This window comes from Hylobates moloch, unplaced genomic scaffold, assembly GCF_009828535.3.
Source record: "Hylobates moloch isolate HMO894 unplaced genomic scaffold, HMol_V3 SCAFFOLD_55, whole genome shotgun sequence".
In the NCBI taxonomy this organism is placed as follows: Eukaryota; Metazoa; Chordata; class Mammalia; order Primates; family Hylobatidae; genus Hylobates; species Hylobates moloch.
In genome coordinates this window covers 450558-466668 of record NW_026652330.1, presented here as the reverse complement: position 1 = coordinate 466668, position 16111 = coordinate 450558, and the positions used below count along the sequence as shown (strand labels likewise).

Here is a 16111-nt window from a genome sequence, read left to right as displayed (position 1 = left end):
CAATAAAGTGAATATAATCTTAGTGTAGTATATACCTCAACTGTAAAAATATTCTAGTTATATTACTATAAACTCTTGCTAGTCATTCAACAAACCAGGAAATTCTGCAGCCTGGCCAAGAGTCCACTGGTAGACACAAAAGAGACAGACAAAGCATAAACTCATGGAAAGAATAGAGAGGGGACTTTGATAGTGTTCAGCCTCAACGTTCACTCCCTCCTGCCTCCAACCTTCACTTTCCCAATAAAGAATGTAGAATCCCAGACTGGTATCTCCAGTTCTGTGCTTTTCTGGAATCTTGTAATTGCTCACTGGACAATTCTTCTTGCCTATTGCCATTTGAAGCGTAATCTAGCTCTTTCTCTCGGTCCCTCTTTCTTGCGCACGCGAGCGCGCGCGCGCACACACACACACACACACACTCCTAACTTATCCTCTTCCTCACCCTTTCCCAAACCAACTCATCACACCTTCTCCACTTTCAGCAGTGGCTCAATGGCACCACTACTTTTCCAGTCTTCCATGTGGCTTTCCACTCCTCCATTCCCTATAGTTGGTCTGCATTTACCTGGCTTCTAAAGGTCCTGCCCTGTCTCCAGCTGTAATCTAGTTCATTGCTTATATGAACGTTATAAACCATACCATGTGACACAAATGTAAAATACCAGTACTACATCAAAATTTCTGAAATAGACTCTGACTTGGTTACTTTTATTAATAATAATCAAATCAGTATTTGTATAGGGTTTTTAAAAACATTTATTGTACTTTCCTCTGATTATAATTATATTTTCCTCTAAATATAATATATATTTATATAATATAATATAAAATATAAATATATTTTCCTCTAAAGTATAAATGTTTACTGTAGAAATTTTGGAAAAGCTGGGCGCAATTGCTCACATCTGTAATCCCAGCACTCTGGGAGGCTGAGGCAGGAGGATCACTTGAGCCCAGGATTTCCAGATCACCCTGGGAAACATAGTGAGACTCCATCTCTACAAAAAATTCTTAAAAAATTAGCCAGGCCTGATGGTGTGTACCTGTAGTCCCAGATACTTTGGAGGCTGAGGTGGGAGGATTGCTTGAGCCCAGGTTACAGTGAGTTATGATCGCACTACTGCACTCCAGCCTGGGTGACAGAGCAAGACCCCATCTATTTTTTAAAAATTAAATAAATATAAAATAAACATTGTGCAGCAGATCTCTAGAACTTTTTCACCTTACACACCTAAAATTCTATACCCTTTAAACAATTCCTCTTTTCCCTCTCTCCTAGCCACTGACAATCACCATTCTACTTTCTGTTTCTTAGACTTTGATTGCTTTAGATACTTCATACGAATGGAAACATGCAGTATTTGTCTTTTTGGGGGGTTGTGCTCACTTTTAAGGCTTTTGATACCTAGCACTACACTGACCTCCAGAAAGGCTGTTAACGATTTACAGTTTGACTGGAAGCATGTGTCCATCTGGGCTGAGTTCATTGCTTGCTTAGCATCTATCAGTTGTTTCAATTCCTGCCAGTTTGATCGAGGAACAAATAGTGGACCCAAACAGGATTTTACTTTGGATAAGGCCATTGTCCTATGAGAATCCTGGCTGAAATACTTGCTCCAGCACTTAGGAGCTGTGTGACCCGGGACAACTCACTTAACTTTTCAGTGCTTCTGTTCCCTTATGTGTAAATGGAGATAATAATATACACGTATATATTATACACACTTATTATGAGGAATTAGTTAATAAATGTGAAGCTGTAAGAACAGTGCCTGGAATATAGTAAGCCCAAATGTAAGGTAACTATTATCATTTTTGTCAATCCTTGCTAATGTAATACATGGAAAATTACAGCCAGCTATTTTAATTTACATCTCCTCGGTAATCAGTTGAACGTGAATGTTCTCTGTATTTATACTGGCTATTGGTACTTCTGTCAAGGGTTCCTTTTTCAAAGCACTGTGGCAAACGGGATCTCACTTGATCCTCCCAATAAACTCATGAAGAAGGTGGCAATCATCAATCCCCACTTTTCGAATTAAGAAATTGAAGCTTGGAATTCGAATTCTGAGCAATTCCAATTCCAGGATTCAGATCTCACCCTCTAAAACCTAGTAGCTGTTGCAGAAAATATAACGGGAAAAAGCTTTTGTTAGCCGTAAACACCACCCACCCCGACGTGGCTCCGCCCCTGCCCCGCCCCGGCACCGGCTTGCCCCGCCCCGCCCTCTACGCGGTTTTCCAGACATCCTCTCTGCGCACGCGCGGCCGCTCCTGTGTGTGGAAGCCTCCTGGCGCTCGGCCCTCCGCCCCTCCCCCCGGCGCGCGGCCCCGCCCAGGACAAGGGGCGGCGGGCGCGCAGCGCTGGGTCCAGTGGTGCGGAGAAGGCGAGGATTACCCTCCCGGAGGCGTTGTCTGCGACTTGGCGGAGGCTCCAACTTCCAGCGGCCCGGTCGGGAAAGGTACAGACTCCCAAGCCCCTCGGTCGGCGGCTCCAGCGGCCGCCATTTTCCTCCAGGAGAGAGAAGAGGGCAGGAGGCGGGGGCCGCCCCCTGGGGCCGGGCGGGCCGGGGCGGGGTCGGGGGCCGGGCGTTGGGGGGCGGGCCCGGCTGGCGATGGGGCCCGGCCCCCTGACCTGAGGAGCCGCTGCTGCGGCAGAGTTAGGCCGGCCGCGGTGGGAAAACCCTGGGCGCCCTCTGGGTCTCAGCGTCCCATTAGGACGGTTCCGCGCTGGGTGCCGCACGCCGCAGAGTGGGCAACGCTTTCACAGGGGACTTCGCATTTCACCCGCACACAGCAGCTCCTGGAGGGAGGCCAGGAAGACACTGTTAACCCATTTTGCAGACAGAAAACTAAGGCTCAGAGTGGGGAGGAGACTTGTCCAGGGACACCCAGCGAGGTTGTGGCGTTGGGACTCGGTTCCTACTCCGCCACATCCAGCGCCCTTGCCACCAGACCACTCTGCCTCACCTGGCAAAGGATGGGGCGGAGCTAAAGGATTAGAGGAGTAACTGGCAGGGTATTTTTTGTTTTGTTTTTAAGATCCGCCTCTTTGTGTACCACCCAGATCAGAGCCTCCTAAGAAATATCCAGAAGTCAAGCCATGGATCCACCTGCACGTAAAGAAAAAACCAAAGTTAAAGAATCTGTCAGCAGAGTTGAGAAGGCCAAACAGAAATCAGCCCAGCAGGAGCTGAAGCAGAGACAAAGAGCAGAGGTGAGATTAAGGCGGAGGCTCTGTATGCCTGTAGTCTGCTGGTGATGATACTGGAGTAGAGAAACAGCAGAAAGGAGAACTGCCAGCGAGCCCTACTTGCCTCCAGGCAGGATGGGTGTTCTCCCAGATTTAGAAGGGAGAACACTGAGGTTCAGAATGGTGAGGTGGCAGCCCAGAATCACATGCCAAGTTAGTGTCAGAACCCCAGTCTGGTGCGGAGCTTTTGTTGTAGAGACCCAAGGGAAGGAAGAAAGGAAAAAAAATGATATGTAAGGAGAAAGAAGGGGTCAGAATGAGAGAGAGCACGCAAGTGTCAGACACCCCCAGTATAGATGTTCTGGATTTGGTGCGGAAAGTAGCTACTCATGCCAGGTAGAGGCCCAAGCTTTAAACTCACCAGTGCGTTCCTTTGTTCTCTCAACGATTACAATCAACTTGAGAATAAAAAGCTTTAAACTTTACTCTGCCAATATTGAGCCACATACAGACATGAGTATTTTATTTTAGTATTTAATGTCAGGGAAAATCTTGTTCTCTTTTTCCCTCTTTGTTTTGTTTGTCTGCTTTGTTCATTTCCTGTCTTACATCCTTTTACCTCCCCATGGACAACTACTTTTTTTTTTTTTTTTTTTTGAGACGGAGTCTCGCTCTGTCGCCCAGGCTGGAGTGCAGCGGCGCAATCTCGGCTCACTGTAAGCTCCGCCTCCCGGGTTCATGCCATTCTCCTGCCTCAGCCTCTCCGAGTAGCTGGGACTACAGGCGTCCGCCACCACGCCTAGCTAATTTTTTGTATTTTTAGTAGAGACGGGGTTTCACCATGGTCTCGATCTCCTGACCTCGTGATTCGCCCGCCTCGGCCTCCCAAAGTGCTGGGATTACAAGCGTGAGCCACCGCGCCCGGCCTTTTTTTACACTTTTACATTCAAATATGTTAATAGATATCCTTGAACAATATACAATAGTATTTTAAATTTTTACATTAATATTCCTGCATTTTATTTTGCATTTTGCTTACATTATGTTTGTTAGAACTATTCATGCCAATATAAGAATCTAGTTTATTCTCATTAATTTTTATAATAGTCTATTTTATGCATCCATTTTACTTAGTATATTTATTCATTCTTACAGGGATGCACATTTAAATTATTTATAGTATTTTTTGCTATTACAAACATTGCTGTAGTGAAAAGCTTTTAGGTGTCTCCTTTGGCACCTGCCTTAGAATTTCTATAGGGTATTTAACTAGAAAAATTACTGGGTACATTCTCAATTTTACTAGACATTGCCACATTGCTTTTTTTTTTTTTTGAGATGGAGTCTCTTTTTATTTTTTATTTTTATTTTTTATTATACTTTAAGTTCTAGGGTACATGTGCATAACATGCAGGTTTGTTACATACGTATACGTGTGCCATGTTGGTGTGCTGCACCCATTAACTTGTCATTTACATTAGGTATATCTCCTAATGCTTTCCCTCCCCCCTCCCCCTACCCCACAACAGGCCCTGGTGTGTGATGTTCCCCTTCCTATGTCCAAGTGTTCTCATTGTTCAGTTCCCACCTATGAGTGAGAACATGTGGTGTTTGGTTTTTTGTTCTTACGATAGTTTGCTGAGAATGATGGTTTCCAGCTTCATCCATGTCCCTACAAAGGACATGAACTCATCCTTTTTTATGGCTGCATAGTATTCCATGGTGTATATGTGCCACATTTTCTTAATCCAGTCTATCATTGATGGACATTTGGGTTGGTTCCAAGTCTTTGCTATTGTGAATAGTGCTGCAATAAACATACGTGTGCATGTGCCTTTATAGCAGTATGATTTATAATCCTTTGGGTATATACCCAGTAATGGGATGGCTGGGTCAAATGGTATTTCTAGTTCTAGATCCTTGAGGAATCACCACATTGTCTTCCATAATGGTTGAACTAGTTTACAGTCCCACCAACAGTGTAAAAGTGTTCCTATTTCTCCACATCCTCTCCAGCACCTGTTGTTTCCTGACTTTTAATGATCGCCATTCTAACTGGTGTGAGATGGTATCTCATTGTGGTTTTGATTTGCATTTCACTGATGATGAGTCTCTTTTTTTTGAGATGGAGTCTTGCTCTGTCACCCAGGCTGGAGTGCAGTGGCGTGATCTCAGTTCACTGCAACCTCTGCCTCCCGGGTGCAAGCAATTCTCCTGCCTCAGCCTCCTGAGTAGCTGGGATTACAGGCGTGCACCACCGCCTTGGCCTCCCAAAGTGCTGGGATTATAGACGTGAGCCACTGCACTCAGCCGATATTGTCAACTTTTAATTTTTGTTAATCTGATTCATTCATTAAATATTGGCCAGGTGCAGTGGCTCACGCCTGTAATCACAGCACTTTGGGAGTCCGAGGCAGGCGGATCATGAGATCAAGAGATTGAGACCATCCTGGCCAACATGGTGAAACCCTGTTTCTACTAAAAATTACCTGGGTATGGTGGCGTGCGCCTGTAGTCCCAGCTACTCGGGAGGCTGAGGCAGGAGAATTGCTTGAATCCAGGAGACGGAGGTTGCCGAGATTGTGCCACTGCACTCTAGCCTGGGCGACAGAGCTAGACTCTGTCTAAAAAAAAAAAAAAAAAAAAATTGAACTGCTAGTATGTGCCAGGCACTGTTCTAGGAATTTGAGTCACATGATGACAAAGCAGAAAAGAATCCTTGCCTTCATGGATCTTGCATTCCAGCAAGGGGAGGCAGTAAACATAATAAGTAAACTTACTAGTGCATTTGAAGTTAATCTGTAAACTGAAATCTACCTTTGGGTTAAGGCAGACCACCTGAGAGCTGTGGTCCTTTACCTTCCCATTCCCACCTGGATCCGGGTCCTCAGATGATGTGCATTGTGCTTTGGTGAACAGTATGAGGGTTGCTATAAGAAACAGCCCTGAAGCAGGAGAACAGAAGCTACAGATAAGAAAACCATTGACCAGAGAAATGGCGATACAGCCAAGGGAGCTCTCACTGGAGCAACAGAGCTATCTACACTTCTGTGTACAGCAACTGCTCTGGGAAATGGAGAACCAGTTGCCAGCCCAAATGTGGTTACCTCACACCTATCAAAAGTGACTGTGGAGAGCACCCCCAATTTGGAAAACCAAATGAAAATGGAGTATCTCTGTTCAGAATCAAAATTTTGAAGAAATTATAAATTTACCCATTGGATCGAAACCATCCAGATTAGATGTCACTAACAGTAAGAGCCCAGAAATTCCTTTGAATCCAGTTTTGGCCTTTGATGATGAAGGGACGCTTGGGCCCCTGTCTCAGGTAGATGGTGTTCAAACACAACAGACTGCGGAAGTTAAATGCGTATTTTTTCTGAAGAACCAAACTCAAAATTTAATGAGAATTTCTATAATTAATGGAATTCCTTTCATGCTATAAAAGAGCATCCCCTCTTCCAGTTTTCTAAAGATTTCTTGACCATCATTTTGAAAAGATTTATTTAAACTAGCTAAAGACAACAGACAGGATAGCTTTCCTAATAATTTTCATCAGTAGAAAAAAAATACTCCTCATTCTTCAGTACTTTAAAATGGCTTTTTCCAGTGTGCTCCTTCTTAGCAAATTAGTATTTTTCTGCATTATTTAAAAGACAAGAGCATTTGGCTATAAAATGATTGACTAGGATTGACTAGGCATGATTTTTTTTCACATAAATAGTTTGGTCTTAAAGCTTAACAGCTTAAAATTGGCAAAAAAAACTTGCCTTTTACCATGTAATACTTGAAAAGTAAGTACCTCTTTGCTACAAGTAGAATGAATAGGGAAAAAGTTTAAGCCTGTTTTTTAAAAAATATTATTGTAAAGAGCTCTATTTGTAGAGGCAAATTATAGGCAGATTACCAGTTTCTTATAAATACAAACTTGTACATGGACATTCTGCAAACCCAGCTGTCACATTCTTGCAACTACTTTTGCCAAAGCATATTAAAAGGTTTTAAAATGTGAAAAAACATTATTTTTTCAGAGCAAGAAAATAGTTTACTGTTGTCTTAAATAAAGTTTTTCCAGATAAACTAATCAAATAAATTAGAACAATGTGACAACATTGCAAATTTGTCATTAGATGCATTCCTTCTAATGTTACCAGGGGAGGATGTTACTGATGATTCAAGGCTGTTTCTGAAGTCTGTATGTTGCTACTGTCCCCAGTGATGGTGGGACTTACCTCTGTCCTACTTGATCACAAATTATGTTAGGGGGAAATAAAGATTTAATATTTCATTAAATAAAAAAGAAATTTGGTTTTGCTCATTTAAGAGCAACAAGAAAATGGTGGTGTGTTGACTGTGTTTGGCCGCAGGGCACGGACCTTCATGGAAGTCCTCGCTCCGCATGGCATCCGCCAGCTTTTCACCTTTCATTCTTATTCTTCACTTTTGCTGCTGAGCCTAGCTGTACAAATTTTGCGCTTTCATTTGCTAATGTAAATGCAATTTATTTTACCATTTTAGAGACTACTAATGATTAAATGTAGGAGAGGGCACACATGTTTTTATGTGGCGTGTTAAGAAAGATAAATTTATACCACTGTAATGTGCTGGATTTATTAAAAAAGATTGATTAAACTGCTAGGTTGAATGAGAGACTTCCTCTGTGGGACTCTTTTTTTTTTTTAATCCAAGGATATTGTCTTTAGTAACAGCTTGTAACTTGTTAAAATATTAATTTGGGGTTTTTCTCTATTCTTAGTTGTCTGTACACATTGTAATTATGTTAAAATCAGTTTTTTAAAAAAAAAACAGCCCTATGAAACTGTCCTCTGTGCATATTGTAAGGATAGATGTTGAGGACATTGTTCATGCCCTTATTGACACCCTTCTGTAAAGTTCTACAGGTTAAATTTATTTGTCTGACTTCAAATCTCAGCTCCTCCATAAATCCCAGTTCTTTCCATGTGACGTTGGACAAGATACTTAACCTCTCCGAACCCCCAGTTCATCAGTTCCTCCTTGGTAAAATGAGGAGAACATCTACCTCAGAAGACCATTAAAAGGAATAGAAATACCACGTGTAAAGCCTGTAGTGCAGTACTTGGCAGAGGAAGCATTTGATAAATAGCAGTGATTATGATCAGGAATAATCTTGTGTTTCCAAGCAGGCAGCCTGCTCTTATTGTGTGGACCCTAAATTGAACAACTGCTGAGTTCCTGTTGACCTGCTGAAATGCAACGTTGCTGCACTCAAGCAGCAGCTGGCCCCATGGAGCTCTTGAGATGTGCTAGGACCGATCCAAGCCTACACATGCATAGCCACATGTAGTCCTCACACCAGGGCTCCAAAGCAGGAGTTATTGTGACTCCCATTTAACCTTGGTTAATCCGATATGTCAAATATATGGCCTTGTGAGGTAGGCAGTATTATCCTCACTTTAAAGTGATGTGAGTAGAGTCCTGTAGTTAAAGAGGGGCAGGCCTGTGGTCTAAACATCTTCTGACCTTTGTCTGTTGTTTTTTGCCTTGCCCCCCTACAGCTGCCTTGCTGTTTTTTTCTGTTTGGTTGGTTGGTGTTTTTGTTTTGTTTTGAGACGGAGTCTCACTCTGTCACCCAGGCTGGAGTGCAGTGGCACAATCTCGACTCAGTGCAACCTCTGCCTCCCAGGTTCAAGCAATTCTCCTGTATCAGCCTCCCGAGTAGCTGGGATTACAGGCACCCGCCACCATGCCTGGCTAATTTTGTATTTTTAGTAGAGATGGATTTTCACCATGTTGGTCAGGCTGGTCTCGAACTCCTGACCTCAAGTGATCCGCACACCTCAGCCACCCAAAGTGCTGGGATTACACGTGTGAGCCGCTGCACCCATCCTGTTTTTTGTTTGTTTTTAATCTTTATTGCCTGGAATGTAATGCAACAAGACCCTTTGTGGGGAGGAAGAGACAGTTTCTATTCAATTCTGCAGATGCCAGATTCCAGAAAGTTAGATGTGAAGATGCCAGATTCCAGAAAGTTAGATTGTGGGGAGGAAGAGACAGTTTCTATTCAATTCTGCAGATGGCAGATTCCAGAAAGTTAGAAGTGAAGAAAGTTAGATTCCAGAAGGAGAGATGTGGGAGGTGAATGGGAAGGGAAGGCACATTGGCAGTGGAAGCACCGTTTGACACTTGTAGGGTCCGTTGCCTTCTTGACTGAGAGTCATTCTTTGGCCTGGACACCCTGACCCATTGTGAGTCTCCTCTTTCTCCTACCATCTTGCCTCCTTGATCTGGAGGTCTCTGAGAAGCTATTTAATTTGCGTCTCAGTCCCTAGCACAGTAATGTGCAGATTACAAATGCTCAGTAAATACTTACTGAATGAAGCAAGCGGACGTTTTCAAATATATATGTATATATGTGGGCCCGGGCACAGTGGCTCTCACCTGTAATCCCAGCACTTTGGGAGGCCAAAGCGGGCAGATCACAAGGTCAGGAGATCAAGACCATCCTGGCCAACATCGTGAAATCTCGTCTCTATTAAAATACAAAAAATTAGCCAGGCGTGGTGGTGCACGCCTGTAGTCCCAGCTACTCAGGAGGCTGAGGCAAGGGAATTGCTTGAACCAGGAGGCGGAGGGCGCAATGAGCTGAGATCGGGTCACTGCACTCCAGCCTGGTGACAGAGCAAGACTCTGCTCACAAAAAAATGTGTGTGTGTGTGTGTGTGTGTGTGTTAAAAATATATTTATATAATGTGTGTGGGGCTTAAGAATAAAACACCCAACTATAGAACATGACCAGTAACTGGGAAGCTTTGTGTACCCCTTTCCTGGTCATGTACCTCACCCTTCCCACCAGCAGTACTCTCTTTGCTGTATTTTATGCTAATCATTCTTTTTTTTTTTTTTTTTTTTGAGACGGAGTCTTGCTCTGTCCCCCAGGCTGGAGTGCAGTGGCGCATCTCGGCTCACTGCAAGCTCCGCCTCCCGGGTTCACGCCATTCTCCTGCCTCAGCCTCCCGAGTAGCTGGGACTACAGGCGCCCACCAACACGCCCGGCTAATTTTTTTGTATTTTTAGTAGAGACGAGGTTTCACCGTGTTAGCCAGGATGGTCTCCATCTCCTGACCTCGTGATCCGCCCGCCTCGGCCTCCCAAAGTGCTGGGATTACTCTTGCTGTTCTACGTTAATTTACTGTCTGTGTACCTCTAAATATTTTGTAGTGTAACAATATATTGTTTTGCATGTTTCTGAACTTTCATATATGTTACCATGACTGGCTGTCTTCACTCAGCATTTTTTTAACCATTCAAGTTTATTTATTTTTATTATGGTAAAATATACATAAAATTTACCAGTTTCATCAGCCACATTCTGTGTTTCAAGAATCATTTGCGGTAGTGTTAGTAACTATTTTCATCACTGTGTAGAATTCCATTTTTCTTAAAGATGGCAGGAATCATTTAAGCTTTCCAGTCAGTTTGGATCATTTTACTTTTCCTAGGAACTTGTTTCATTTAGGTTGTCAAATGTGTTGGCATGGAGTTCATATGTTTCATTTTCATTTCTGTTATGTCAGTAGTTAAGTCTTCTTTCTAGTTCCTAATGATGTTTATTTGTGCCCACTCCCTTTTATGTTGATCTGTCATGTCAGAGGTTTGCAAGGTTTTTTTTAGTATTTTCAAAGAACCATCTTGCAGTCTTGGTGATCCTCTCTATTGTAGGTTTGGTTGCTTTTTCATTCGTTTCTGCTCTTATTTTGTATTTTCTCTTTGTCCCACTTCTGAGTTTTCATTTTTTCCCCCTTCCTTGTCTTTTCAGTTAATCAAGTTATAGCTCGTCTACACACACACACTCTCTGTCTTTCATTTTTTTCTTCTACAAATTAGGAAGTTTTGTGATCTGTTTCTGTTCTTAGTGGGTGGATTAATTAAGGATAAAGAAAGATGAGGAATAAGGTGTAGTTACCCTGCCTTTCACCTGAGGATGTCTCTTGCCATCTTTCCAGCACCACTGCCTGCTGTAGACGATATTCCCACGACCTCCTTTCTGGACTGTTGTAACAGATGCCTCCTAAAAGCACAGATAGAATCACATTGCTTATGGCTGGGCACAGTGGCTCACGCCTGTAATCCCAGCACTTTGGGAGGCTGAGGCGGGAGGATCACATGAGGCCAGGAGTTGGAGACCAGTCTGGTCAACATGGTGAAACCTTGTCTCTACTAAAAATACAAAACTTAGCCGGGTTTGGTGGCAGGCACCTGTAATCCCAGCTACTTGGGAGGCTGATGCAGGAGAATTGCTTGAACTTGGGAGGCAGAGGTTGCAGTGAGCTGAGATCACGCCACTGCACTGCAGCCTGGACAACAGAGCAAGACTCTGTCTGAAATATATATATATAGCATATATATACACATACATAGCTTATATATAAGCTATATATACATACATAGCTTATATATAAGCTATGTATGTATATATATATATCTATATATATAGGCTTATAGATATAGGCTATATATACTATATAGTATATATACTATTAGTAGTATATACTTTGGGAGGCCAAGGTGGGAGAGTCTGTCATGTCAGAGGTTTGCAAGTATACCATATACTATATATAGTATATATACACTATTAGTATATATAGCTCTATAGTGTATATAGTATATATATACAGTATATATATAAGCTATATACACTATAGAGCTATATATACTATACAGTATATATACCATTATTATATATATGTATACATTTTGGGAGGCTGAGGCGGGAGGATCTGTCATGTCAGAGGTTTGCAAGTATAGTGTATATATATTAGTATATATAAGCTATATATATACTTATATATTATATACTCTACTTATAACTTATATAAACTATATGTACTATACACAGTATATATATATACTATATATATATTCACATTGCTCGCCTGCACACTTATCTTTGCTGGCTCTCCAGAATCTGCCAGATAAAATCCAGATTCCTTGGCATGACATTTAAGACCCCAACATAATTTTCTTGCTTTCTCCAGCTCCCCAACCCCTACTCTATAATATCCTTTATATTGGCATACTTGAAGTTTCCAGAACAGACTCTATACTTTTCCATTACATTTATTTACACATAATATCCTCCCCCACCACCTGTCATGTCCCATGATAGATTTTAAGCTGAGATGGCCAATTTGCAGCCTTACAGAACTAGACCAGAAGATTATTTGTGGATAAATCTGATCTTCCTATATGTAACTTCTACTTCACTGGTTCCTCAATCTGAATTGGCCACATGCTTGCTGAAGAGACTTGTTTTCTTCTTAAGGGATCCTACTAATCCCTTAAAGACCAAATCAAGCCACCTGCATCACTGCTGCTTTCTTGATTCTCCAGATGGAACTAATATCTAACTTTCCTATTCCCAGAGCACTGTCCCTGCATTACCACTACTGGTGAAATTCTGGTATCTTCAGAAGGCACCACCTGTTATGTCAGATGTGTTGTGCAGCTGCTTCCATTGCTAACAGATGTATCTCTTTCTCTCATTCAGATCTATGCCCTCAACAGAGTCATGACAGAACTGGAGCAGCAGCAGTTTGATGAGTTCTGTAAACAGATGCAGCCTCCTGGAGAATGAGGCCCCAGGTTCAAACCAGATGGGATCCTGAGAGCTTTGTTTGAGAGGGTGTTGCCAGTTTTAAGCTGAGATGGCCCATTTGGAGCCTTACAGAACTAGACCAGAAGACATTTGTGGATAAATCTGAACTCACTTCCTGTGTGTAACTTGTACTTCACTGGTTCCTTCAATTTGAATTGGCCGCATGCCTGCTGAAGAGACTTGTTTTCTTCTTCTAAGACAGTGGTTTTGTTTTTTGGGTTTTTAAAACACACACACACACACACACACACACAAAACACTTTTTCTATTGTTTGAGAAAAATCAGTGTTTCTCATGAAACTCTATATCTTCTCCAAAAATACAAATAAAATACTAATAAAATGTTCATTTGCTCATACTTTAGCAAGTGCCTAGCCGTAGAAAATGGAGTACAAAGTAATGTAATAGGTAAGAAAAGTTGAGGTGAGCAGAAGGCACCCTCTCTCCTTCAGGAGCTTGGCAGAGAGGAGAGAAAGAACATGACTGCTTCCAGTTTTCATTCTTCCTGGGGCTAAAACTTTGTGGACCCTGCTGATCTCTAGTTTGTAGGCACACAGATGATAGAAATATGTGACCCCTTTATTCCCAGATGAGTCACTGGTCAGGGTTAGAGGCCTGAAGCTAGGATTCCCTCACCGGTGATGTGGAGAGCTAGCAGCAGGCTTGCATTAACAGCAAGAGGGGAGTGCAGGTGCTTTTTGTTTTGGTGGCTTATCAGACCTAGAAAGGGATTTATGGTGGAAATATTCAGACGTCCCTCAGAAACCAGCCACCAGCCCTCCACCATTCAACTGCCATTTTTAGGTGTAGAAATGTAAGGTTGTTTCTGCTGCTGACATTTGTATCAAGAATGGTAGTTCATACCTGAATGCTTAGCTGTAGAGTTGTTTTAATGCTGAGCAAAAGAAGGGATTGTTCTTCCAGGATATTTCATTTCCAGAAATTCCTTGGGAGTAGGGGGAGGAGGACTTAAGAGAGCTGAAAAAATACCACTCAGATGGGGCAAAGAGCCAGACACTGCCACCTGCTTTCCTCTAAGCTGGAAATGCTGGAAACACCTCAAGCTGTCCCTGTCTCCCTGCTGCCTCTGAAGTCACTGAGAATACTTTTCCATTGCTCTGGCATATTTTAGGAGTAAACTGGGGAGTTAATGGGATGTTAAACATTCTACCACTGTGGAGAATGTGTTTTTAGAGCCCAAGTTATAATTAAGGATAATCTCTACATAGATTATCGCCACAAATGGTAATTAGGTTCTGTAGCATCCTGCTAAATTTGGTTGAATGGAGTTTTGTGTTTTCAGAGAAGTAGGGGGCTGGGGGCAGCTGTCCCTGTAAACATACAGAAATACTGTCATATGCTAAAAAGAGCAGTTTTGGAGCCAAATGACCTGGGGTACCCAACTACCAGTTATCTTCTCTGAACTGCACTTTTCCTATCTACATAATGGAATATTTTCTTCCTCTCAGGAGTGTTGTTGAGAAATAATGTATGTAATAGATACTCAGTGTCTTAGTTCACTTTGTGCTGTTATAACAAAACCTCAGATTGGGTTTGGTTTTTGTGGGTTGGTTGGTTGGTTTGTTTTTTGAGATAGGGTCTGGCTGTGTTGCCCAGGCTAGAGTGCAGTGGCATGATCTCAACTCACTGCAACCTCTGCCCCTTTGCTTTCTGGCTCAAGCCATCCTCCCACCTCAGCCTCCTGGGTAGCTGGGACCACAGGCTTGCACCACCACACATGCTAATTTTGTATTTTTTTTGTAGAGACAAGGTCTGACTTTGTTGCCCAGGCTGGTCTCAAACTCCTAGCTCAAGTGATCTACCCGCCTCAGCCTCGCAAAGTACTGGGATTACAGGGATGAGCCAACATACCTGGCCTAGATTGGGTAATTTATGAAGAACAGAGATTGGTTTCTTACAGTTCTGGAAGCTGGGATGTCCAAGGTGGAGGGGCCCACATCTGCTGAGGGCCATCTTGTTACATCATCCTGTGGCTGAAGGTGAAAGGGCAAGGGAGGAAGGAGGCGGCCAAACTTCAGCCTTTTATTAGGAACCCACTCCCAAGATAACTAGACTACTCCAGCAATAACAGACAGCATTAATCATTCATGATGGCAGAGCCCTCATAACCTAATCATCTCTTAAAGTTTCCACCTCTTAACACTGTTGCATTGGGGATTATTTCTAACACACGAACTTTGGGGGACATATTCAAACCATAGCATTCAGAAAATGTTACTTCCCTTCCCAGACACCTTTCAGATTGTTTCATGGGAAATGTTTTCAGATTTCACATAACCAGGAAAGACATTATCATTGTCTGGAAAGATTCTTAGTTGGGAACTGCTTGTATTAACATCGCTCAGCCTTGGATATATTCTTGTCGTGGAGAAACACTCTAGTAGGGCACAAGTGGTTGTAAAATCAGTTTAGTAAATTATGACCAGCTTTTCTTTTTAATGAAATAAATTAGAAAATACCACATGTGGGGCCGGGCGCAGTGGCTCATGCCTGTAATCCCAGCATGTTGGGAGGCCGAGGCGGGCGGATCACGAGGTCAGGAAATCGAGGCCATTCTGGCTAACAGGGTGAAACCCGGTCTCTACTAAAAATACAAAAAAAAAAATTAGTCGGGCGTGGTAGTGGGTGCCTGTAGTCCTAGCTACTCAGGAGTGTTGGGAACAAGCCCCCCAAAATCTGGCCATAAACTGGCCCCAAAACTGGCCACAAACAAAATCTGCAGCACTGTGACTTGTTATGATGGTTACAACACCCACGCTGGAAGGTTGTGGGTTTACCGGAATGAGGGCAAGGAACACCTGGCCCGCCCAGGGGTGGAAAACCGCTTAAAGGCATTCTTAAGCAACAAACAATAGTGTGAGTGATCTGTGCCTTAAGGACATGCTCCTGCTGCAGTTAACTAGCCCAACCTATTCCTTTAATTCAGCCCATCCCTTCATTTCCTATAAGGGATACTGTTAGTTAATTTAATATCTATAGAAACAATGCTAATGACTGGCTTGCTGTTAATAAATACGTGGGTAAATCTCTGTTCGAAGCTGTCAGCTGTGAAGGCTGTGAGACCCCTGATTTCCCACTTCACACCTCTATATTTCTGTGTGTGTGTCTTTAATTCCTCTAGTGCCGCTGGGTTAGGGTCTCCCCGACCAAGCTGGTCTCAGCACAGGAGGCTGAGGCAGGAGAATGGCGTGAACTCGCGAGGTGGAATTTGCAGTGAGTGGAGATCGTGCCACCGCACTCCAGCCTGGGCGACAGAG

The 16111-nt window shown here is 42.9% G+C and overlaps 1 protein-coding gene across 4 annotated transcripts in view; it reads left to right on the top strand.

Moving 5' to 3' along the window:
• Positions 1-13179, top strand: part of LOC116463725 (small vasohibin-binding protein) — a 65259-nt gene extending 52080 nt beyond the window's left edge. For 2 of the 4 annotated variants that reach the window (XM_032146964.2, XM_058434818.1), the window contains 2 exons: positions 3071-3220; positions 12726-13179. In XM_032146964.2, the coding sequence (XP_032002855.1) occupies positions 3107-3220; positions 12726-12812 (201 nt within the window). In that variant the 5' untranslated portion in view covers positions 3071-3106 and the 3' untranslated portion in view covers positions 12813-13179. Of the gene's footprint in view, positions 1-2256; positions 2466-3045; positions 3221-12725 lie in introns of those variants that run through there. The other 2 variants (XM_032146962.2, XM_032146963.2) reach the window with 2 other exon arrangements.
• Positions 13180-16111: the final 2932 nt, after the last annotated feature.